We start from the raw sequence: 24,799 nt of genomic DNA on the forward strand, positions 1-24,799 counted from the left end.
AATTTGTTGCTTCTCAGCAGCCGACACATCCTTTTTCTTTCCCATTTTGGCAGAAAATGTAGGCTGCTTAATAATGTGAGAGAGCCTTCTTAAGTAATCTTGCCTTTCATTGGACACACCTGCCAAACTAATTAGCACAGGTGTCTGCAATTGCTTACAGTGATATAAAGAGCCCTGACACACATCACCATCAATGAGTTTAACTGACAAACAAACAAATTCTTCCCTTATCACTCCTAAACACTTTTTGCATAATAATTTGGAACGCGGTGTACATGTGCTTTTCCACAAAACACCAGTGGTTCACGTAGTGAATCTTACAGTTCTAACTTGCCAACCGTGGTCTGTATGGAATTGTTCAATAAAGGGCCCAAAATTAAGATAACATAGATGGGAGAGGTCTCTATGAATAGGAATTCCTAAGTATTTGATACCCTGTGAGGGCCAGGCAAAGGGAAAGTTGGACTGGATGGAATCCTATATGGATTTAGGGAGGGAGACATCGAGGGCCTCAGACTTCGCTGCATTGATTTTAAAATTTTACCATGTAACAAAGTGATCTATTTCAGCCATAACAGCAGGGATGGATATATGTGATTGAGTGATATATACTAGGACATCATCAGCAAATAGAGAGCACTTGTACTCGGTGCCTCCCACCTCAATCCACCTAATATTGGGGTTATGGCGAATTGATGAGAGCAGGTGCTCCGTCACTAGGATGTATAAGAGAGGGGACAGAGGACATCCCTGCCTTGTCCCATTGGTGATTGTGAAAGGTGATGAAAATGTTCTGACGCACCCCCTGGGCCTTGGGACACCCGGAGCCGGACCCTTTTTGGTGGATGCTGGTGGTTGTAGTCTTCGTGGCGGCGATCCGGTTCCGTGGCTCAGGGCGGTCAAACCAGTGGCGGAACTATTTATGTGGTTTTGATGTTTAAATGTCCGACTACGCCACCCGTGGATTGCGGTCAGAGTGAACCGCCGCTACAGGGCAGACCGCTAAGGCTGGTGTTGTGGGTGCAGCAGAGCGTAGCATAACTCCCCACGGGAGGAGTATAGCCTCAGGGCAGTGTATGCGGAGGATGGGGGTGATGGTGCAGGGCAGCAGCAGTAACGACACAGAGTCAGTGATGCAGTTCAGGGCCTTTACTCACAGTTCTTATTATCCAGACCACGTCTGCAGGTAACGGCTGCCCACGTCGTACTGTGCTCACCAGGTGAGGGGCTCAGACAACTCCCAGATAACTTTGGAGCGCTTCACAGGACCCCCTTTGTGTGTCCTTTGTCTGGCCTTTCTTACCAACACTTCTGTCCGGCTGCCTCGGGCCTCCTCTTGGTAAACTTGGCGCCAGTTTCCCTGACCCTATGTGGTGCCTTCCTAGCGGGTGGAGCGAGGGGCTGCGCCACATAAAATGTCAGAGCCTCCGGTTTCTAGCTGAGGGTCGTTTCCTTCCTCCACTAGTTCGGGGACCGGTCTCCCCCTTTGGCCTGACCCCTCCACTCAGGTGGATTCGGGCGTGCGGTGGCGACTCGCCCGTCCGCACCCCTGGGATCCCTTCATTCCTCGTTCCTGGAGCCTTCTCCGCTCCTCTTCCTTCCTTCTCCCTCTTGCAGGCCTGGGCCTCTGTTACTAGGCCCGCCTCCGGAGCAGAGCTCATGCAGAGCCCCTGCTCCCTGCCACTTCTGCTCAGACTTCTCTGCACTGAACTAAGATGGTGCCCACCTTTTATACTCCCTTCTCAATGCACCCAGGAACTGCTTCCTCCCTGCTCCTGCACTGCAGGGTTCCCCTTCCTCAGTGTTCCCTCCCCCCACTCCAGCCAGGGACAGGGACTGTCGTGCCCATCTCAGGGGCATATTGGTCGCCCTGCCCCACGGCAATGTGGTGTAATGCATGCAGGTGTCGGGTCCTGATCCACACTCCATCCTTATCTGAGAGTGAGATATCACACCTCTGGGTGAGGTGCAATACGTCTGTAGCAACCGAGCCCTCGGTGCTACAGTTCCATTTATCTTCAGCCTAGGTGACGTATTGTGATACAGGGCCGTGATTTTGGCTATAAAAGGGTCCCCTAGACCCCTACCCCAAGCTTTTTAAGAGAATCATATATGGCGTCCCAGGAGACTCTATGGAATGCTTTCTCAGCATCCAACGAGAGTATCTACTTACAAATTTTTAACTGCATCTAGCCCAGGAAATACTTTGTGCCTAGTAGCAGTGTCTGCTAGTCAGCGGATTATCCCGGCTGTTAAGCAAGCTACACCACCTGTAGTTTGGACACTTAATTTTTTCAAAGGAAATGCTTCGGGACCACGGGATACTCAGTGAAGAGCATCAGGAGGCACCCCAAGGCATAGGGGCTGGGACTGGCACTAGGATGCCTTGCGGTGGACAGCCGAGCTCGATCCTTATAAAAGCTTTTTAACTGCAGCAGCTTTAGTGGACGCTACTGGAGCTGGAATTACGCGGCTGCTGGCATGAGACTTGCCCTCCAATAGATCCTTGTAAATGGATTTAAAGTGTATTCATTCAAATTAGAGGGACAATTTAAATTAAAAAGCTTAGAGCTGCCTCCACCACAGGGGGGCTCTCTCGACCCACCAGCGGACAGGCACCAGTATTGGGAGAGGGGGGCTGGCCGTCAGGGTTCACCGCGGCTCTGGCACAAACCCGGCGACACGGAGGTGGCACGGGCAGGAGCGGACTGGCCGTCTCGGCTTCTCACTTTTTGGATTTTAGAAGGGCATGACATGCCTATATCTGTGTCTCCCCCTTCTTTTACTCCTCCACCTCTTTTCTTTTCGCATGACTATATGTACTTGTCACTTTTCCATGTGTTAGTTGTGTCTTCTGAGCAGTTTGTCAGCTTTTGGACACCTTTGAAGGTGTTTTCTATGTGTTTCTATGTGTTTTTGTTTGCCTGCCATTGGTTTTAAAGGTGTTCGAAGGTGTTCAACGAACAGTTCGACGAACAGTTCGGCGAACACACGGGTGTTCGACGAACCGAACCGAACTCGAACACTACGGGGGTGGCTCAACACTACTCAATACCTCCGTTGAGTTTCTCCGGCCAGCTAACAGGACTTTTGCGTAGGGAGATCTTCACACTGGTGATCCCACTGTCTGAGGGTACGGAGCTCTTGTCTACCCTAGCAGCCACCATATACTCAGGCTGCTGGTACGGTTCACTGTCCCAACTATCACTAACTCATCACTTCCTGCTTCTGGAAACTAAGCAGAGATTTTCCTAATGTGCCCACCCTCTGCGGGTTGTCATCACACACCATTCACCCCATCACTGTCTGCAATACTGCTGGCAGACCCAACCTGGCATCTGCACCCGGGACAGTGGCATCTTGTGGTTGGTTACCAATACTACAGCCCACAAGGAATTATATCAGAAACAAGCTTTATACACACTCTATGCTTGATCATGGCACTAAGTTCCCCCTCTACTCTGCTGTTTGGACCACTGCAGCTAACCCCTTAGCTTGGCCTAACAACAGTTCAGAGAGGTCTAACTCCGGGAACATTCTCTTTAACTACTTCAGTGCCAAAGGAAGGTTACATCCTTCCTCACTATTACACCCAGAAAATAGGCAAAAAGTGGATATGAATTATGGGCCAGAGTAGCTTTGGATGAGGCTCATAACTAGGGCAGGAATCCTGCAAAAGCATTAGGATATCACTTTGGAGGATAATGAGACCAAGAACAAGATGTTGAGATTTCTTCCCCCAAGAATATTTTCCTCAAAATTTCTAGTTTATGAGACAGACTAGTGAGCAATTATGATACGCTACCACCTGCACTGGACTAAGGACTCATAAAACCCCTCAAATGTAGATGCAATAATTTTTTGACACAAGTCCATATCTGTCTCCAATACTTTTGCAGGTTTGACAATAGCCACTACTTAGTGACTTTACGGAAAAATGCTTGTTCATCTTCCAAGCTGAAACTTGATGGACTCTACTATTGGTCATGTGCAGTTTGATATATTTTGTTTTATTTATTTACCTAATTCATACATACTTTTAATTAGGACCCCACCCCTAGAATTTAACTTTTAGCTCTCTTTTTCCTAAAAATAGTCCATTTACCCACATTTCCTTTGTATGTACCTGATAAAAAAGCCGGTCTGGCTTTAAAAAAGTGTCATGCGATTACATGTGAATAAAGAAAATTTTATCTAGACTTTTGTCATTAGTCCTGTTGGGCATCAGCATTTTGTAAATGGGTTGGTTTCTCTTTTTGACTTATTCTAAAAGTCTGGTCCATATTCACCAAAATAAAGAGGAGTACAAAAATGGCTAGGATAACATAAAATAATATGTACTTTTAATTTTAGGTTCTCTTGGATGATCACACACCCCTGAACTGGAATTGACTACATACATTTAGATTGCATTAATATGATGACACTGAAATTATAAAGAATGTCTTTGTTAGTGTAGACTGTAGAGGAATTACTGTGATCATAACCACAGAAAATATGCCACCAATTGCCACGAAGACCAGAAGAGACCGGAGCCAAAAGAGTACTGGGTGGAGAGCTGTGGCAGCTGGACATGTGAACAACTAAGCTAGTATACTACTCTTTAAACCCTTTACCAACCCACCACATTGTCAAAATGGAAGATTTTGCTGGATTCACTTGCAATTAATCACAAAAATTATTTTGTTTTCTAAAATTCAAGGTGAATTCAATTCTCATTGAACCAATTTTCTCATTTCTACCAGTCACCCCTTCCTCGTCTCTTCTTTTTTCTCATGTTTACTGGTCAACTATTAATGGTCTATTCTAATGATCATGTAGGGTGTGAAAACTACCTCCCATGTCACCCATTGATGTGAGATTGAGAAAATGTTAATGTCATGTTGTAATCAAATGTTTAATACTAATTAGAGATGAGCGAATCTGGCAAAATTTGAATTCGACTGATCATGTGTGTTTTTTTTCTGGGAAATTCGATTTGCGGAAAAGTTATTCAAAATGTAAAAAAATTCCTTATACTCACCTCCATGCTCACCACTCTATCACCTACACTGCTCACAAACACAGATCCAGTTCTCGCCACATCTTCTGATCCCTCACCGCTTGCAATGGATTCCCTGGGCCTCTCACACTGGATGGAACTTCCAGCTGTCAAGACTCTGACTCTGCGCAAGTGCGCAAGCTTTATGATGTCATGAGATGCATCATGACCTTCCTGCTTGCATGGGCAAAATGCTCCTGGGTGTCATAACAGCGGGAAGACCCACACAGTGTCAGAGGCACAAAGATTCTATCACAAGCGTTAGGAATCAGAAGATGCGGTAAGGAAAAAATGTTTGGCGTTGAGTTGCAGATGAGCTAGAGAGGTGAGCAGTGACGTGAGTGTAACAAGTTTTTTAATCTATTGTGGTTCAGAAAACTGGAGGCCAACGTGAATTCCATGAAGCACCTGTGGGTTCAATATGCTCACCACAACTCTAGATGAACTCTTCAAAAAGTGTAATCTCCAAAATGGGGTACTTTGTGAGGGGGTTACTGTTGTTCTGGCAGTACAAGGGCATTACAAATGCAGTATGGTGCAAAGTCTGCTTCCCAAAATGGCACTCCTTTCTTTTGGAGCTCTCCCGTGAGCCCAAATAGTTGTTTTCCCCAACATATAGGACATCGGCATACTCAGGAGAAATTGCACAAGAAATTGGGTGGTCCATTTTTTTGTTATCCTTATGAAAATGATAAATTTGGGGCAAACGCAACATTTTTGGGGAAAAAACAATATTTTTAATTTTCATGGCCCAATGTTTTATAATTCTGTGAAGCAACTGTAGGTTCAAGATACTCACCACTCCTCTAGATTAGTGATGAGCGAGCACTAAAATGCTCGGGTGCTCATTGCTCGGGTAAAGCAAATCGTAATGCTCGGCTTCTCGACCGGAGTAATGAGCCCAAAGAAAGTCAATGAGAAACTCAAGCATTTTTCCAGCGTCTACCCCCGGAGGTCTGGAGGGGGTCTAAAAATTGGTCAAGTCAATGGAAACAGTGCTCAAATGACATGGGAACAGCATGGGAAAGACCCCTGGAAGCATCTCTGACTGGCAACGAAGCAAGAATGGATTTTCCTGGAAAAAATGGTGAGATACATTCTTTCCAGGGTAATGACTTATATATAAGGCAAAATAAATAACCAAAAACAAAATGCTCCTCCACACCCTGGGCTATATTCACACGTAGACTTTTTGATGTGATTTTGCACTTTTGCATTTCTTTCAACGGTGAAAAATACATTCACCTGTAAATTTAATTTTAACATTTTACTACCATGTGGTGTGTGAGGCATAATGATAATACAATCTAGCACCTGTCCCTACTTTAGAAACAGCTAACAGTGTTGTCAATAGGGAATAGAATTTGTTTTTTTCAGCACAGGGTATAATACAATAATCCCTGACTAGATGCCTGTAAGACGCTATCCTAACCGCTATAGGTCACCAGTACACGAATGTCAGATAAGAGAGGTAATATAGTACAATACAAAATAGAATTTAACCGGCTCCAAAGAGGTTTTTTTTGCTTCGTTGCACCACCAAACTGTGAAGGTATGCAAGCAACCCTGTCCGCTTTCATCATTTTCTAATTACAGATTAAAAATTATGAATCGGTCAACGAGCGCATGGAAACTATCAAGTAATTCACTGTAGAAGAGATGTATTCGACAACAATGAACAACACTCATCTCCAGCTGATGACACCTTACACCTGACCCTATTGTAAATGCAGCTAACAACGGTATCAATAGGGAATAGAATAGATTTTTTTTTTGCAGCAGCATCAGTACACAGTATAAGGCAATAATACCTGGCTGGATTGGAGTAATATGCTATCTATACTGCGATAGCTCACCCGTAAACAAATTTCAGATAAGGGAGGTAATATTGTAAAATATAGAATCGATTTGAATTTGCCTTCCCATTATTTAGGAATGGGTCTCCTATACTCTTATTGAGTATCTGTTTTAAAACCCCCATGGCACTAAAAACCATCTCTGTCAAAATGCTAGCGGCCATGACCTCCAAGGTGTAGAGAGACAGTTCATGCCAACTGTTCAACTTGGATACCCAATAGTTGAAAGGCACAGAGGAATCACCGAGGATGCTGGTACAATCAGCAAGGCAGTCCTTCAGCATCTTCCAAAACGTTTCCCTCCTTGTCAGAGTAACCCGTGCCTGGGCACTAGAAGGGTCTGAGGAAACGGTCCCAGACCTTTGACAGCGTTCCTCTGCATCTGCTGCATCTGTTTTGTTTCTCCCTTAACTATACTCCTTGATTGTCCAAGACACTGTGACCTCTGCCACCAGCGTTGTCAGATGGGATTTTTTTAAATAATTCTTCAACAAGAGCCAGCTGGTACTGCAACATACAACATAGGAGTGGGTCTCATATACTGTTATATGCAGCAAGTTTAAGGGCTGCTCAAAATTAGGACGCACTCCAATACCCCTTTGAAGAGACGTAAAGGAGAGCCTCATTAAAAAAATGTTCCCATTATAAAGGAGTGGTTCTCCTATACTCTTATTGCATATGCAGTGACTGCAAGGGCTGCCAAAAATTAGGACGCACTCCAATACCCCTTTGTAGAGACTTAGAGAAGAGCCTCATTAAAAAAATGTTCCCATTATAAAGAAGTGGGTCTTCTATACTGTTATTGCATATGCAGTGACTGCAAGGGATGCCAAAAATTAGGATGCACTCCAATACCCCCTTGAACAGACATAGAGGAAGGCCTCATTAAAAATAAGTGTTCCCGTTATTAATGAGTGGGTCTCCTATACTGGAATTCCCATGTACTAAGTGCATGGGCTGGAGAACATTTACCCCTGGGTGTATACATGAACATACTGTGTACATGAACATAATGTATAACATACAGAATGTTAGAGGTAGGCCTCGAAAAATAGATCCTACGTGCATCATAAAAACACCTTTAAAAAAAAATTATGTGCATATTGCATGATGGTCACCCTGTTGACATGGTGGAGGAGGATAAGGAGAAGGAGAATGAGGAGGGTGACATAAAATAGACAAAATTATGAAGCATATACCCATGTCTGGGTGTGAAGAGGTGCATGGGAATAAACCCCCAAAAAATAACCGCCAGATTTGACTTTATGTTCCGCTGCTATCATCCGGTGGTGTTGAGAAGTCTGGCTCAATCCAGCCCATGTTCATTTTGATAAGAGTCAGCCTGTCAGCATTTCCAGTTGTCAGACAGATGCCCCTATCAGTTATAATACCCCCGATGGCACTAAAAACCTGCTCTGACAAATGCTAGTGGCAGGGCAGGCCAGGACCTTAAAGGTGTAGAGCAGTGTTTCTCAACTCCAGTCCTCAGGACCCCGCAACAGGCCATGTTTTCAGGATTTCCTTAGCATTGCACAGGTGATGGAAGTTCTCTCACCTGTGCAATACTAAGGAGATCCTGAAAACATGATCTGTTGTGGGGTCCTGAGGACTGGAGTTGAGAAACACTGATGTAGAGAGCCAGTTCATGCCATGTGTCCATCTTGCATACCCAATAGTTATAAGGCACAGAGGAATAATGGAGGACACTGGTACAGTCGGCAAGGTACTCCTTCAGAATCTTCCAAAACTTTTCCCTCCTTGGAAGAGTACCCCACGCATCATGACCTTGGCACTGGGAGGGGCTGAGGACACTGTCCCAGACTTTTAACAGTGTTCCACCATCTCTACTGCATCTGGTTTGTTTCTCCCTCACCTGTACTCCTTGGTTGTCCAAGGAACTCTGACCTCTGCCGCCAGCGTTGTCAGCTGTGAATTTTTTGAATAATTCTTCAACAAGGACCTTCTGGTACTGCAACATTTTATTAGACCTCTCCGCCACGAGAAGGAGAGATAGAAAGTTCTCCTTGTAGCGTGGGTCTAGAAGTGTGACCAACCAGTAATTACTGTCGCCCAAAATGTGTACAATGCGAGGGTCACGGGAAAGGCAGCGGAACATAAAGTCAGCCATGTGTGCCAGACTGCCAAAAGCCGAGACTTCCCTGTTCTGACCAAGAACACGACTGTGCATGCTCTTTTCCTCATTCGCCTCCTGGTCCTCCTCCTCATTCTTCCTCTCCTCAGGCCATCCACGCTGAACAGACGGTATGAATGTTGTGTGGGTACTACTGTCTGTAGTGCAGGAAACCAACTCCTGTTCCTTCCTCTCCTCCTCTTCCTCATTATCACCGAGTCCATGTTGAGATGGGATGAGGCTGTGCTCTGTAGCATCACCCTGTATAGTTCCTTGCTCCATCTCATCTTACTCCGCCTGCAATGCCTCCTTTTTAATTGTGGGCAGCAAACATTTCAGTAGACAGTGAAGCAGGATGGTGACGCTAATTATGGCATCATCGCCGCTCACCATCTTGGTGGAGTCCTCAAAGTTTTGGAGGATGGTACAGATGTCTGATATGCATGCCCACTCATCAGCTTTTATGTGCGGAGGCTGACCTGAATAATGATGGGCATGTTGAAGCTGGTGCTTAACAACTGCCCTCTGCTGCTCACAAATCCTTCCCAACATAGGCAACGTTGAGTTCTAACGCGTGGTGACATAACACACCAGTCGGTGAGCTGGAAGCTGCAAACGCTGTTGAAGCATAGCGAAGGCGGCGGAAGCTGTAGCTGACTTTCTGAAACAGGCACACACGTGCCGTACTTTCACAAACAGCTCAGGCAGATCCGGGTAGGTTTTGAGAAACCCCTGAACCACTAGTTGAGCACATGGGCAAGGCACGGTACGTGTGCAAGGTTGCCAAGCTTCAGAGCCGCCACCAGATTCTAGCCATTGTCACACACCATTGTGCCTGGCTGTAGTTTTAGCGGTGACAGCCACAGATTTGCCTTCTCTGTTACAGCTTTCAACAACTCTGCAGCTGAGTGCGGTTTGTCACCTAAGCATATTAGCTTCAGCACAGCTTGTTGCCGCTTGACCGAGGCAGTGTTGCAGTGCTTTCAGCTTCCAACTGATGTGGTCATGTCAGAGATGGAGGCTGAAGAGGAGGTGGAGGTGCAGTAGCTGTAGAATGTGGGGGCAACCCTGATTAACCCAGGGCCCGCAATCCTCGATATTGGGAGGACGTGTTCCATCCCAGGATCCGACTGAGTCCTGGCTTCCACAATATTAACCCAGTGTGCCATCAATGAGATGTACCGTCCCTGGCTACAAGCACTTGTCCATCTGTCGGTGGTTAAGTGGGCCATCCCAGTAACTGCGCTGTTGAGGGCACCGCTAATATTGTGGGACACGTGCTCCTGTAATGCAGGGAGAAATAGTGGCGGCTGGGGACCGAGTACAGAGGGACGGCCGCCACCGTGAAGATGCGGAAAGCTTGCGTCTCCACAAGCCTAAAAGGCAACATTTCCAGTGCAAGCAGTTGAGAAATGTGGCAGTTTAGTACTGTGGATGGTTGACTGAGTATTTGCACTTGTGTTCAAAGGACTGGGGTAGGGACAACTGAACGATGCACTGGGATAAGGGTGTGGATGTGGTTGCTGACGGTGATGGTTGCAAGTGTGCAATGACAGGTGCAGGTTGGGAAGCATCTTCACCTGCATCATGGACAAAGACTTGGCATGCAAGTACAACAGGGGGAGAGCCAGTGGTGTCACCTGCATACACTGTTTCTGGACCCTGGCGTTCGGCCCAACTAGTAGGGTGCTTAGGTTTCATGTGCCTGAGCATGCTGGTGGTGGTCAGGCTGCTAGTCTTGCTGCCCCTGCTGATGCTGGCATAGCAGATGTTGCAAATGGCCTTTTTGGGTTAACTGGACAGTCTTTAAAAAAGAGCCAGACTTGGGAAGACCTAGAAGTTGGACTGGCAACTTCCCTCATATTGGTGTTTTGAGGAACAGTTGCCTGCCTTATGTCTGTGGCCACCCCACTGCTTCTTCCTACCTGTTATGGTGCTATGCCTCCCTCCTCCTGTGTGCTGCTGTCCTCGCTCTGCATGTTCCCCTGCCAGGTTGGGTCAATGATTATATTGTCCACCACCTCATCTTCCACGTACGTACCCTGGGCCTCCTCCTGACTTGCTGGCAATTGTGTAGCATCATCATCCACCTCTTGCGAAAGTAATTGCAGTTTCCCACCATCGCCTTCATGTGACTGTGGCTGCTCAAATATTTGGGCATCGCTACATGTGATCTCCTCTTGCCCCGCTTGAGGCAAGAGGCCAGAATCTATAAATGGAAAAGTGAACAGCTCTTCAGAGTGTCCAATTGTGGGATCAGTTGTCTCCGGGTGCTCGGCATGGTGGGAGGAAGGAGGATCAGAATGAGGAATTTGTGGTCCAGATTCATGGCTACTGAGACTTGACCATGTAGAAGACAGGGTGGTGGTGGTGGCAAACTGACTGGAAGCATTATCTGCTATCCAACCAACAACCTTTTCACACTGCTCTGGCTTCAAGAGTGGTGTTCTGCAGCCCCTATAAATTGGGACAGGAAGGTAGGTCGACATGATGTGGGTGTTTGTTGTGCTCCCTCAGCAAGCACAGTTTCATCTTGCCCATGGCCTCAGCCTCTGCATGCCCCATCAGCATAACGTCCACTTCGCCATCCCTTGCCATGCACCTTGTCCATTGTAAATGGACTATAATATTTTTCAAACAAACTTAGACTAGAGACGCCAGCTCATCTGTACTTGCAGCACATTGCAATATTGGAGCACGGAAACCGTCATGACCCAGAGGTAAACTTGTGATAGGAAAAGAGTAGATTTTCCAGCTCCAGTTAAAAACTTGAATTTATTTAAAGATCTTTAAAATGACATATCCACAGTGAAGGAGAGTGGAATGATTTAACGCATTTTGGATCAAAACCCTGTGTCCTTTATCAAGAGCTTTTGACAAAGGACACAGGGTTTGTTTCCAAAACGCGTCAAACCATTCCCCTCTCCTTCACTGTGGATATGTCATTTTAAAGATCATTTAAATAAATTAAAGTTTCTATCTGGAGCTGGAAAATCTACTCTCTTCCTAATATGATATTTTGCAGTTTGCAAAAAAAAATCAGGATTAATATCGCAGTATTTTATCACTCCTGATGACCAATTATTTTGCCCAGTGAGGGTATAGCGATGCTTTTGGCCAGCAAACAAGTGTGGATATATTTTTGACACACAAGTAGCAGACTTTAAATGGAGTATAATCTTTTGCAGATTGCAAAAAAAAAAAAAACAGGATTAATACTGCAGTAATATTTGACAACCTGAGATGACGGACAAGTTTCTCTGCTTCCACAATAATTAGGGCACTTGTTTCTATTATACCTTTTCTCTGATTGTTTCTCACCTGGTTTTGTCTCCCACTCCTGCGAAAAAATACTGACCAAATACTGACCAAATACTAATAGCGGGGCGGTGGTCTAACTGCTGTACTCTGAATAGGGAGCGACTGAGATGACAAAGGCTGCACTGGACTCTCACAGTTCCTCGACTCTCCTCTTACTTCAGTTTTGTGAGAAGATATCGAGATCTGCTGGGGAAGCTGTCCCAAATGAAAAAAAAAGTGTCACCTGTTAAAAAATAAAAAAAGGAATGCTTTAAATAAACTAATTTTTTCTACCCCAAGCTAGGGTCAGGAATAGGGTACGTTGAACTGCTAAAGTTAAGGATTAGGTTAGGTTAAGGGATAAAAAATAGTTAAAAGCGCAAAAAGCAATAAAAGAGTAAAATGAATATAGCAATGTATTTTTATTTTTTAAAATGTTTTTCTTATGGTCCACAAGTTAAGTGGCACAAAATACTTGCCATACAGCTATAACTGTATGGTTTAAAGTAGAGATTCCCACCAAAAAAAAGAAAAATGAGGGATTAAACAGAAAGGGAATGGAGCATGCTAGGAGTTTCTTCTCATTCAATTAATATCAACCACTTTTAGTAAATGTGCCAAATTATTATTGAGAATTGGTTTAATAACGGAACCCTTAATCTTAATCTACACTGCTCAAAAAAATAAAGGGAACACTGAAATAACACATCCTAGATCTGAATGAATGAAATATTCTCATTGAATACTTTGTTCTGTAGAAAGTTGAATGTGCTGACAACAAAATCACACAAAAATCATCAATGTAAATCAAATTTATTAACCAATGGAGGCCTGGATTTGGAGTCACCCCCAAAATTAAAGTGGAAAAACACACGAGAGGCTGATCCAATTTTCATGTAATGTCCTTAACCCCTTTAAAGCCCATGACATACTAATACGCGTCTGTGCCCTGGACTTTAATAGCCTGGATCATAATAGTACGTCATGGCGATTGCGCCCGCACAGACGCTGTGCGGGCGCAATCGCTGCCGGGTGTCAGCTGATTGTCACAGTTGACACCCGGTGCTATGTGCAGGGAGTGGTCCCGCACCGCTTCCGGCACATTAACCCCCGCAATGCTACGATCGAAGTTGATCGCAACATTGCGGTGGCAAGGGGAGGTGATCGGGATACTCACCTCCTCTTCCGACCTCCATCGCTGTCTGCTGCGGCTTCCAGGATGTTGCCATGACGACCCAATGTCGTCATGACTACATCCGGGTCACCAGACAGCAGGAAGATTTTTTGGACATGGGCAGTGCATGACCAAACTACGTATGTTCTCCCTGTCCAGCGCTGACAGCCTGCATGCACAGGGATGGTGTTCCATTCCTGTGCTATGCAGGCGATCAGAGTAAAAAAATTGGGACAAAGTAAAAAAGTAAAAATACAGTCAGAAAGTGAAAACATTTTTTTTAAAAATTGTAAAAATATTAAAAAAAAATAAAAAAAATAATCCACCAAAAATAAAAATATAATGTACCCATCAATAAATATTATTATGAAAAAAAAATAAATAAATAAAAGTACATATATTTGGTATCACCGCATCTGGAACGACCTGACTTGTAAAACTGTCCCACTAGTTAACCCTTCAGTGAACACGGTAAAAAAACAAAACAAAAAAAAACAATGTTTTAGCACCATACCGCCAAACAAAAAATGGAATAACACACGATCAAAAAGACGAATATAAATAAAATTGCTACCGCTGAAAACGTAATCTCGTCCTGCTAAAAACAAGCCACCATAAAGCTCCATTAGCCGAAAAATAAAAAAGTTACAGCTCTCAGAATAAAGCGATGCTAAAAAATAATTTTTTCTGTAAAATTGCTTGTATTATGTAAAAGCGCAAAACATAAAAAAAACTATATAAATGTGGTACCGCTGTAAATGTACTGATCCGAAGAATAAAGCTATCTTATCAATTTTACCACACGCGGAGCAGAATAAAAAAAAAAAAAAAAAAAACAATTCCTGAATTGTTGGTCTTTGTTTATTCTGCCTCCCAAAAATCAGAATAGAAAGTGATCAAAAAATGTCACATGCCTGAAAATGGCACCAATAAAAACGGCAACTCATCCCGCAAAAAACAAGCCAGCACATGACTCTGTCAGCCAAAATATGGAAAAATTATAGCTCTCAAAATATGGCGATGCAAAAACTAGATTTTACAAAAAATGCATCTTTTATTGTGTGACAGCTGTCAATCATAAAAACCCGATATGATTCTGGTATCGCTGTAATCGCACCGACCCGAAGAATAAAGTCATATAATCACTTATACCGCATGAGGAACGGCGTAAAAAATAAATTCTCGGGTTAGGGTTGAGTTAGGGTTGTGATGCGGTTGGGATTTTTTTCATAAGTAAGAAAAAAAGATGACGATATGGCGACTAGTGTTGAGCGCAATTGCTCGCTACTTGAGTTTTCATCAGGTGCTCGGGTGTGCACTGAGTATCGTGGGTATTTGAGTGACATGCTTGAGTCTCTGCCCCATATGCTTCGCTGCCAAAAAAACTTTGCTGGGATTGCCTGCCATGCATGAGCGATCCCCGCATGTTTTTTTTGGGGTGTCTAATAAACGTGAAACATGCGGGGCGGGGACTCGAGCATGTCCCTCAAGCACGCACGATACATGGTGCATACCCATGTACCTGATGCAGACACAAGTAGCGAGCACTTGTGCTCAAGACTAATGACAACTTATTCAACATTATGACCTAATGTTATCAAATTCTGTGTCGTTCCTCTGGGTTCAAAATGTTCACTATACCCCTTGATAAAATCCTTGAGGGGTCTGGTTTCCAAAATGGGGTCACTTGTGGGGGTTTCCACTGTTTAGGCACATCAGGGGCTCTCCAAACGCGGCATGGCGTCCGCTTTCGATTCAAGCCGATTTTGCGCTCAAAAAGTAACACAGCGCTCCTTCCCTTCTGAACTCTGCCGTGCGCCCAAACACTGTATTTTCCCCACATATGAGGTATTGTCGTACTCAGGAGAAATTGCACAAACGTTTTTGGGGTCCATTTTCTCCTCTTACCCTTGTGAAAATAAAAAAATTGGAGCTAAAACATAATTTTTGTGGAAAAAGTTTGATTTTTTTATTTTCACGGCTCCATGTTATACATGTTCACAATCAAAAAGTTAAATGGCGCTCCTTCCCTTCCGAACCCTGCCGTGTGCAAAAACAGTGGTTTTCCCCCACATATGGGGTATCTCTTTACTCAGGAGAAATTGTACAACAAACTGCATGGTGCAGTTTCTCCTGTTACCCTTATGAAAATGCAAAATTGGGGGCTGAAAAACATGTTTGTGGGAAAAATGTGAAAATTTTATTTTTACGGCTCAATGTTATAAACTTCTGTGAAGTACCTGGGGGTTCAAGGTGCTCACCACACATCTAGGTAAGTTCCCTGAGAGGTCTAGTTTCCAGAATGTTGTCACTTGTGGGAGGTTTCCACTGTTTAGGCACATCAGGGGCTCTCCAAACACAACATGGCGTCCGCTAATTATTCAAGCAAATTTTACAATCAAAAAGTCAAATGGCACTCCTTCCCTTCTGAGCCCTGCCGTGCGCCCAAACAGTGTTTTTTCCCCACATATGGGGTATTTTTGTTCCCAGGGAAAATTGCACAACAAATTTTTGGGGTGATTTTTTTCCTGTTACCTCTGCAAAAATAAAAAAAATTGAGTCTAAAGTAACATTTTTGTGAAAAAAAGTTAAATGTTCATTTTTTTCTTCCACATTCCAAAAATTCCTGTGAAGGACTTGATGGGTTAATAAAATTCTTGAATGTGGTTTTGAGCACCTTGATGTGTGAAGTTTTTATAATGGTGTCACGTTTGGGTATTTTCTGTCATAAAGACCCCTCAAAGTCACTTCAAATGTGATGTGGTCCTAAAAAAAATGTTTTTGTACATTTTGTTGGAAAAATGAGAAATCGGTTGTCAACTTTTAACCCTTATAGCTCCCTAAGAAAAAAAAAATGTTGGTTCCAAAATTGTGCTGATGTAAAATAGACATGGGGGAAATGTTATTTCTTAACTATTTTGTGTGACATATCTCTCTTATTTAAGGGCTTAAAAATTAAAATTTTGAAAATTGCAAAATTTTCTAAATTTTTGCCATATTTCTGTTTTTTTCACAAATAAACGCAAGTGATATCGAAGAAATTTTACCACAATCATGAAGTACAATATGTCACGAAAAAACTTTCTCAGAATCAGGGGGATCCGTTGAAGTGTTCCAGAGTAATTACGTCATAAAATGAAGTGACAATGGTCAGAATTGTAAAAATTGGCCTGGTCATTAACATGCAAACCACCTTGGGTTGTAAAGGGGTTAAAACAAGTCAAAATGCGGCTCAGTATTGTGTGTGGCTTCCACATGGCTGCATGATCTCCCTACAATGCCTGGGCATGCTCCTGATGAGGTTACAGATAATCTCCTGTGGGATCTCCTCCTTGACCTGGACTAAAGCATCCGCCAACTCCTGGAGAGTCTGTGGTGCAACGTGACGTTGGTGGATGGAGCGAGACATGATGTCCCAGATGTGCTCAATCGGATTCAGGCTTTGGGAACGGGCGGGCCAGTCCATAGCTTCAATGCCTCCATCTTGCAGGAACTGCTGACACACTCCAGCCACATGAGGTCTGGCATTGTCCTGCATTAGGAGGAACCCAGAGCCAACCACACCAGCATATGGTCTCACAAGGGGTCTGAGGATCTCATCTCGGTACCTAGTGGCAGTCAGGCTACCTCTGGCGAGCACATGGAGGGCTGTGCGGCCCTCCAAAGAAATGCCACCCAACTCCGTTACTGACCCACTGCCAAACTGGTCATGCTGAAGGATGAGGCAGGCAGCAGATCACTCTCCACGGCGTCTCCAGACTCTGTCACGTCTGTCACATGTGCTTAATGTGAACCTGCTTTCATCTGTGAAGAGCACAGGGCGCCAGTGGTGACATTGCCAATCCTGGTGTTCTGTGGCAAATTCCATGCATCCTGCATGGTGTTGCGCAGTGAGCACAACCCCATCTGTGGATGTCGGGCCCTCATACCACTCTCATGGAGTCAGTTTCTAACCGTTTGTGCAGACACATGCACATTTGTGGCCTGTTGGAGGTAAATTTGCAGTTCTCTGGCAGTGCTCCTCCTGTTCCTCCTTGCACAAAGGCGGAGGTAGGGGTCCTGCTCATGGGCTGTTGCCCTCCTACAGCCTTTTCCACATCTCGTGGTGTACTGGCCTGTCTCCTGGTAGCACCTCCAGCCTCTGGACACTACGCAGACAGACACAGCAAATCTTCTTGTCACAGCTCGCATTGATGTGCCATCCTAGATGAGCTGCACTACCTGATCAACTTCTGTGGGTTGTAGAATCCGTCTCATGCTACCACGAGTGTGAAAGCACAACCAACATTCAAAAGTGACCAAAACATCAGCCAGAAAGCATTGGTACTGAGATGTGGTCTGTGGTCCCCACCTGCAGAACCACTCCTTTATTGTTTGTGTCTTGATAATTGCCAATAATTTCCATCTATTGTCTATTCCATTTGCACAACAGCTTGTGAAATTGATTGTCAATCAGTGTTGCTTCCTAAGTGGACACTTTGATTTCACAGAAGTTTGATTTACTTGGAGTTATATTCTGTTGTTTAAGTGTTCCCTTTATTTTTTGAGCAGTGTATTTACATCCACCATACTTCCCTCTTTATTTCGGCTGTGGTGCAGACTGAGAATCAATGGTGTATAACTGTTGTAAGTATGGTTCATGAAATCTGGATTCAAACCTCTTGATTATATTAAATCATTTCTTTATTAGTCTGATGTAATTACTACTTCAATTCTTTTGGGACAACGACCTCTTGATGATATTTAATAATTTCTTTATCAGTCTGATGTAATTACTACAATCACACCAGGGGGGACATTTCCTCATGGGACACAATTACATATTTCTGTATTTGCATTTTCCCTGTGCTTCAGAACCGTGTATTATATAAGCTGAGCATAATGAACTCATCTATTCTATCAACTCTAAAATGTCTGTATCTGCTTTTCATTATGGCACAAATATTCAATTGATTCCATAGATGTTTGGTATTGGGATGTCCTGTTTTTGATTGGATTAGTCCTTTATGTATTTGATCTAGATGCCAAAAAGGTTATTTTTGGACAACCTCTTGAACCTCAGTAAGGATAATATCTATAGGTATTTTTTTGAATATTCTAATTGAATTGTAGGTTCCACTCTGTGTCCTAAACATAATGTTGAGTCTCTTGGATTAAAGCTGTAGACTTGTTGTACATAGAAGACTTTGCTGTTTTTGACTTTCAAGAAAAACATTGTCAAAATTACTCCCAAAGTGTTTTGAATTGGAAGAAAGTAAAAAATAATGATTTAATCTCTGATGTCTTTTTTATTTTACAGATTGTTGTCAACATCTCATGGACAACAACACGTATGTAACATTCCACATTCTACCGTTCTCATCAAAAACCAATGAGAAGCTGATAATTTTTGGGATTTTTTCAGCCCTTTACTTGATTGATATAATTTTGAATTCAGTGGTTATTGCATTGATATGTCTGGATTTCCATCTACACACCCCCATGTATCTATTCTTCTGTAACTTATCCGTCATAGACATCTGCTACACCACAGTCGTCATCCCGAAATTTCTGTACATATTATTATCAGGGAATGACCTGATATCCTTCACCCAGTGCTTCACCCAAGTTTACTTCTTAATGATAGTAGCCAGTGCCGAGGTGATACTTTTCTTTTTCATTGGATTTGATCGATACGTTGCTATTTGTCATCCTTTGTCCTACCACCAAATCTTAAGCAAGAAAATCTGTACCTTGATTATGGTGATGATCTGGGTCTCTGCCTTCCTAAATTCTTTAATAATCCTATATTCACTCTTAAAATTGCCTTTCTATGAGGTCAGTAGAATTAATAATTTTTTCTGTGGCGCCATAGACGTATTTCATGCATCCAGTGGTGGCTCCCGTGACTTTTATATCCTAGTCTGTGCTGAGCTTGTGTTGATTGGATTTGTCCCACTTTTTTGCAACTTCTTGTCATATGTAAGAATAATCCGTGTGATTTTACGCATTAAGTCAAAGGAAGGAAGAAGAAAAACCTTCTCCGCCTGCTTGTCCCATCTCATTGTCATGATAACTTACTACTCGGCAGGTACAGTGGAGTACACAACGCCGTTCTCAGACCGCACCATGGTCCTCAAGCAGATATTATCAGTCTTTTACTCCACGGTGGTGCCCATGGTCAACCCGCTCATATACAGCCTACGCAGCAGTGAAATTCTCAGAGCTTTTCGAAGGTTATTGAGGATTAAATGAAATACACGTGGCTTTTTCCTTTGTGCAAAATTGACAATGAAAAATTTACAGTCCATCCATAGATTAATTCTTTTCAATGCAGAAATGGCTCTTATTATTGATCATGCTTCATTAATATCTAAGAAGATATTCAAATAATCCTTTTATGACATATATTACTCTTCCACCAAAAATCATTATTTCACACATATTTTGCCCAAAACATATGGATGAGAACAGGGCTCTCAGTTGTCCCTTTAGAATGGAACAGTGGTTATAAATGTGCACCAACCCTTCACTAATTTCTATAGGTCTGATTGAGATCACCAAGTACAGTGCTCAGCTATATTTGATCTCCATGAAACTAATAAATGCAGTGGGAAGTCTGCTCTTATCCCTGGGTCTGCGCGGCAGGAGCTTCCCCATGCTGTAAGCAACCAAAAAAGAGCAACAAAAATGCAAAATGACAAAAACATCAAAACAGACCATAAATTTTGAGGCCGCATATTGTGCTTTATAGTATGTTAACTTTTACAGCATAAAACCCTATTGTTAGTTGTTGGGGCAAAAAAATTTCAAAGTTCAAAAATTGCTATTTTTTCTACACTTTAGTCAATTTTCATCACAATCATTGGGATGTTTGAAGCATCCCAGAGTAATTACTGCTTAAATTGATGCATGTCAGATTTGAAAAATTTGGCCTGGTCAGGAAGGTAAAGAATGACTACGTCAGGAATGGGTTGAAAAACAAATTTTAAACATTATTTTTGGCATTATGTTTTAACAATCACCACTAAATAAAGATGGTGAATTTAATTTGCTGTTTTTAACTATTATTCCATGTTAAAATGTAAAATGAAAAAGTTGAGGCTAAAGCAACATTATAATAGAACATTTTTTTTTTTTAATTTTTCCCTTCCAATTTGAATTTAATTCCTGTAAAGCACCTGAATGGTTAACAAACTTCATATATACTATTTTAAATAGTATAAGGGTGCATTTTCAAAAAGGCACTTGAGGACTAAATCAGACATTAAAGCAATCAATAGGATTTGAAAAGATTGTTGAAAATGTGAAAAACTATAAAAAAAATAACGTCCTCCAAAAAAAATGAATATATGAAAATTATACCATATGTCAAATAGTCACTTAGAAAATTTACATTGCTAACTATTTTGAGTCATATTTTTAGGTGCTGTTTTTAGAGTAGACACATTAAAAGTTTGAAACATCTTTACAAAATGTCATGTTTTTTTTAATGAATTCAAAACCTTTGTACCTAAATTAAATGTGCTGCTAACATAGAATGCAATGTGTAGCGAAAAAACAATCTACTGCTAAGTAAAGTGACGTGTGAGATTTGAACAAGGGGGGATCGCTCTAACATCCCAAATAGATGTGCATTCTTAAGGGGTTAATATTTTTAGGGACTTAAAGCACCTGCTGGCATACACAATTCTGGTATATATAAACTTTGCACACCTTTATCTATCATTTTTACATTGTTTTAGTATATTAGTTTTAGGTGCAAATGTATGTTTTAATGCATTTTTTTAGCAAATAATTGCTGTTTGTCACAAAGTTATATGGTTGCGACAACAGCAATCACCAGGCTGTCTGCTTCCAGGAAATATATAGGGTGTAGGGGTGCACTTACTTTTGAAAGTGAGTAATCTCTGTATTTTATAGTTAGTTAACTTTTTCCAGGATAAAACCAGATTGTTGGTCTTTCCAGGTGTAATTATTTTATAAAGTTATATAAAATGTAGACCTTGTACTCGTTAGTATATATGAACTCAGTACATGTGAAACATATTTTAAGGAGGTGAGGCATATTTACTTTTCTGTTTGAGTCACATTTTAACTAATGTCAATTTTTATGCATTTTTTATGAAAAATTCGATTTGACTGAAAATTGTATGATGATGGTTATGAGTATGAAGTTATTGAATGGCATTCTGACAATGTGGCTGGTGTCTAGTTTCAGAAAATATCTAGTTATATTGTTTTTATATACTTTTTATTTTCCTGTTTAGCTTTTATTTGTACACATTAAAAGGGGGGAAACTGTTCTTCCTACCAGAGGTGCAAAAATTATTATTATTTTTATATATATTTATTGTTTTCAGAAAAAAAATACAAAAACAATAAAAAAAAGAATCTACATATCATTTAGCAAGTCCATATTGTAGCTCGGAGAGCAGCTTACATAGAGTCACAGCCCAGATTTTCTTGAGGTGCAGTGGGCATTCTCAAAAATTTGTTCTATAAGTGAAATATCCAAGTCTGATTCACATCCACCAGAATGAATGGCAGATACAAAAAAGATTGTGTAAAACAGAAAATGTCACTCGAAGCAAGGATCACAAAGCTACGACTTGCCTTCTTTGGACACACAATAAAAGAAAAAAGAATAGATCTACCTGTGGCCAAACATTTTTGTATCCCTGAAAACAGCATCATGGACATGAAGTTACTGGTATTAAAAGGTAATTTAAAATCTCAGAGAGACAGAAAAATTTGGGAATACAAACTTATGACGATCTTTTATACACTCAGTGCAGGAATGAATGTGTCGCAAGGATTTATGTCTTTCTACATCAACTAAGGAATGTGCTCCTCAGAATTTTTGGGGGGCATCACAACCATGGACTAGACCTCAATCACAGGACACTAAAACTTTCACGCTCCTTATCTATGAACTGTTCCAATGTTTACTGCCACAACTGTTTCTCCTCTTCCAATACTGATAGTTCTGCTTCACGTCACTCGTCTTATCTATTACATTACTCCTGTGTCCTGCTCTGCATAAATATGAGACTATTCAGATTTTGTGCTATTTTATACATGATGAAGAGACCTGAGTAGCCTCGAAAGCTTACAATTTGATACCATCTTTTCAGTTAGCCATTAAAAGGCATCAACCACTGAGAACTCTCAAATCTTAATATTTTTCTATTATTCTTATAGTAATTTTCTAGAAAAAAATATCTGTCTTTTGTTTTATTGTAATATATGTGTAAAGTGAAATTGTACTGACCCAAAAAATAAAGTTGCCTTACTACATTTATTGCATGGTGAACAGGGTAAAATGGCATTAAAATAATTAAAGAAAAATTCTGAATCACTCTTTATGTGTTCATTTAGTTTCTCAAAACATAGAAAAAAAAATGTTATGTAGGGGGGTACACTGAAAAGAAATGTATAACATGTAATATATGTATCTTTACAATGGGTCCCTGCGTACACCTACAAGATGGCTCCCAGCCAATTTCTGGGAGGCATCTTGTATAAAAGACTCCTTTCCCTTTCTGGAGTCACTGAAGCAACAGATCTCATTAGTATATAGTCTCCTCTATTAGTGAGAGGTCCTCTGGTCCTGGTGTGGCCAGTTTCCTGAACCCTAAGCCGTGGTCCTGGTGTGGCCAGGTCCTGAACCTGTATCCATGGTCAGTATGCAGCCAGTGCCTGAAAATTGTCCCCTGGTCCTGGTGCAGCCAGTCTTTTCCCAAAGTCCCCTGGTCCCAGTGCAGCTAGTATCTGAATTTTGCTCTTATCTGAATCTACATGTCAGTATCGTTCTGCAGTGATCCTGAACTGAACCTATTAGTCTGAACAGAGCCCTAGTCTGTGTCATCTAAGACTTGTGGTCAGCTGCTGCAGTACAGGCATCTGCCTAGGAGTGGTATCTGGCAGCTACCTGTAGCTCAGCCTGTTTCCACCATGTGGAACAGCAGTGAACACCATGTAGCCACTTGTTTTGTTTTGTCATGACATATAACAAGAAGCTATTTATCCTTTAGGTGCTTCACAAGAATTAAAGCAATGTGGAAGGAATAAATGAAAATGTAGTTTTTTTCCCACAAAAATGTTTCTTTATCCCCACATTTTTCATTTTCACAAGGGTAACAAGAGAAAATGGACAATACAGTTTGTTGTGCAATATCTCCTGAGTACAACGATAGCCCATATGTGGTGGAAAACAACTGTATAGGCAGGTGGCAGGACTCAGAAGGGAAGGCGCACCATTTGAGTTTTCGAGCACTGAAATAAAACTGGTTGGAATAGAAAGCGAATGCCATGTCACATTTGCAAATCCCCTGATGTGCCTAAACAGTGGAAACCCCTCATAAGTGACCCCATTTTGGAAACTACACCACTCAAGAAATTTATTAGACGTGTGTGGTGAGCAGTAGTGTTAAGTCACCCCGTAGTGTTCGGGTTCGGTTCGTCAAACACCGGCATGTTCGCCAAACGGTTCGTCGAACAGTTCGTCGAACAGCGATAAAACTAATGGCAGGCAAACAAAAACACATAGAAACACATAGAAAACACATAGAAAACACCTTCAAAGGTGTCCAAAAGCTGACAAACTGCTCAGAAGACACAACTAACACATGGAAAAGTGACAAGTACATATAGTCATGAGAAAAGAAAAGAGGTGGAGGAGTAAAAGGAGGAGGAGACACAGATATAGGCATGTCATGCTCTTCTAAAATCAAGAAAGGCTGGAGTAAAAATATAAATCAGCTTACCAACACCCAGACATCGTGGGAAGAAAATTAAATAAATAAATATCTTTAGGTAGAATGGCGGTTCCATTCAGAACACTTTCCTTACAAGACGTAGTGGTATCCCCGTTGGGAGTCGTGTCAAAAATGGAACCCAAACCATTGGGACTTATCCATCATTTGTCATATCCAAGGGGCTGGTCAGTAAACGACAACATCGACACGGAACCAAGTACAGTAATATATACTGTACTTCCTTTGACAAGGCAATCAGGCGGGTTAAGAAGTTGGGAAGGGGCACCCTAATGGCCAAAACAGCCATTGAGGGGGCGTTCCGGTTACTTACTACCTGTCCACTTATTGGGCTGCTTCTGGGAAGGAGCATACTATATAGATCGCTGTTTACTCATGGGGTGCTCCATATCCTGCTCACTAATTCAGGCGTTTTGTTGCTTCCTCGAATGGGTCATCATGGACGTTTCTAAGGGGGCACCTATTATCCTTTACTTCGACGACTTCTTATGCCTGGGCCCAAAAGATTTGCCACAGTGTGAATACACGCAGTAGTCCACC

The 24,799-nt window shown here is 42.2% G+C and overlaps 1 protein-coding gene across 1 annotated transcript in view; it reads left to right on the forward strand.

The window, feature by feature from the left end:
• Window positions 1-19,736, forward strand: part of LOC141180611 (olfactory receptor 2A14-like) — a 29,557-nt gene extending 9,821 nt beyond the window's left edge. Inside the window, exon 3 of the mRNA XM_073660695.1 lies at window positions 18,802-19,736. Within this exon, the coding sequence (XP_073516796.1) occupies window positions 18,802-19,736 (935 nt within the window). The remainder of the gene's footprint in view (window positions 1-18,801) is intronic.
• The last annotated feature ends 5,063 nt before the right edge of the window (window positions 19,737-24,799 follow it).

Source organism: Phyllobates terribilis, unplaced genomic scaffold (assembly GCF_046119375.1).
Source record: "Phyllobates terribilis strain yellow unplaced genomic scaffold, ASM4611937v1 Scaffold_33__1_contigs__length_13283291, whole genome shotgun sequence".
Classification (NCBI taxonomy): Eukaryota; Metazoa; Chordata; class Amphibia; order Anura; family Dendrobatidae; genus Phyllobates; species Phyllobates terribilis.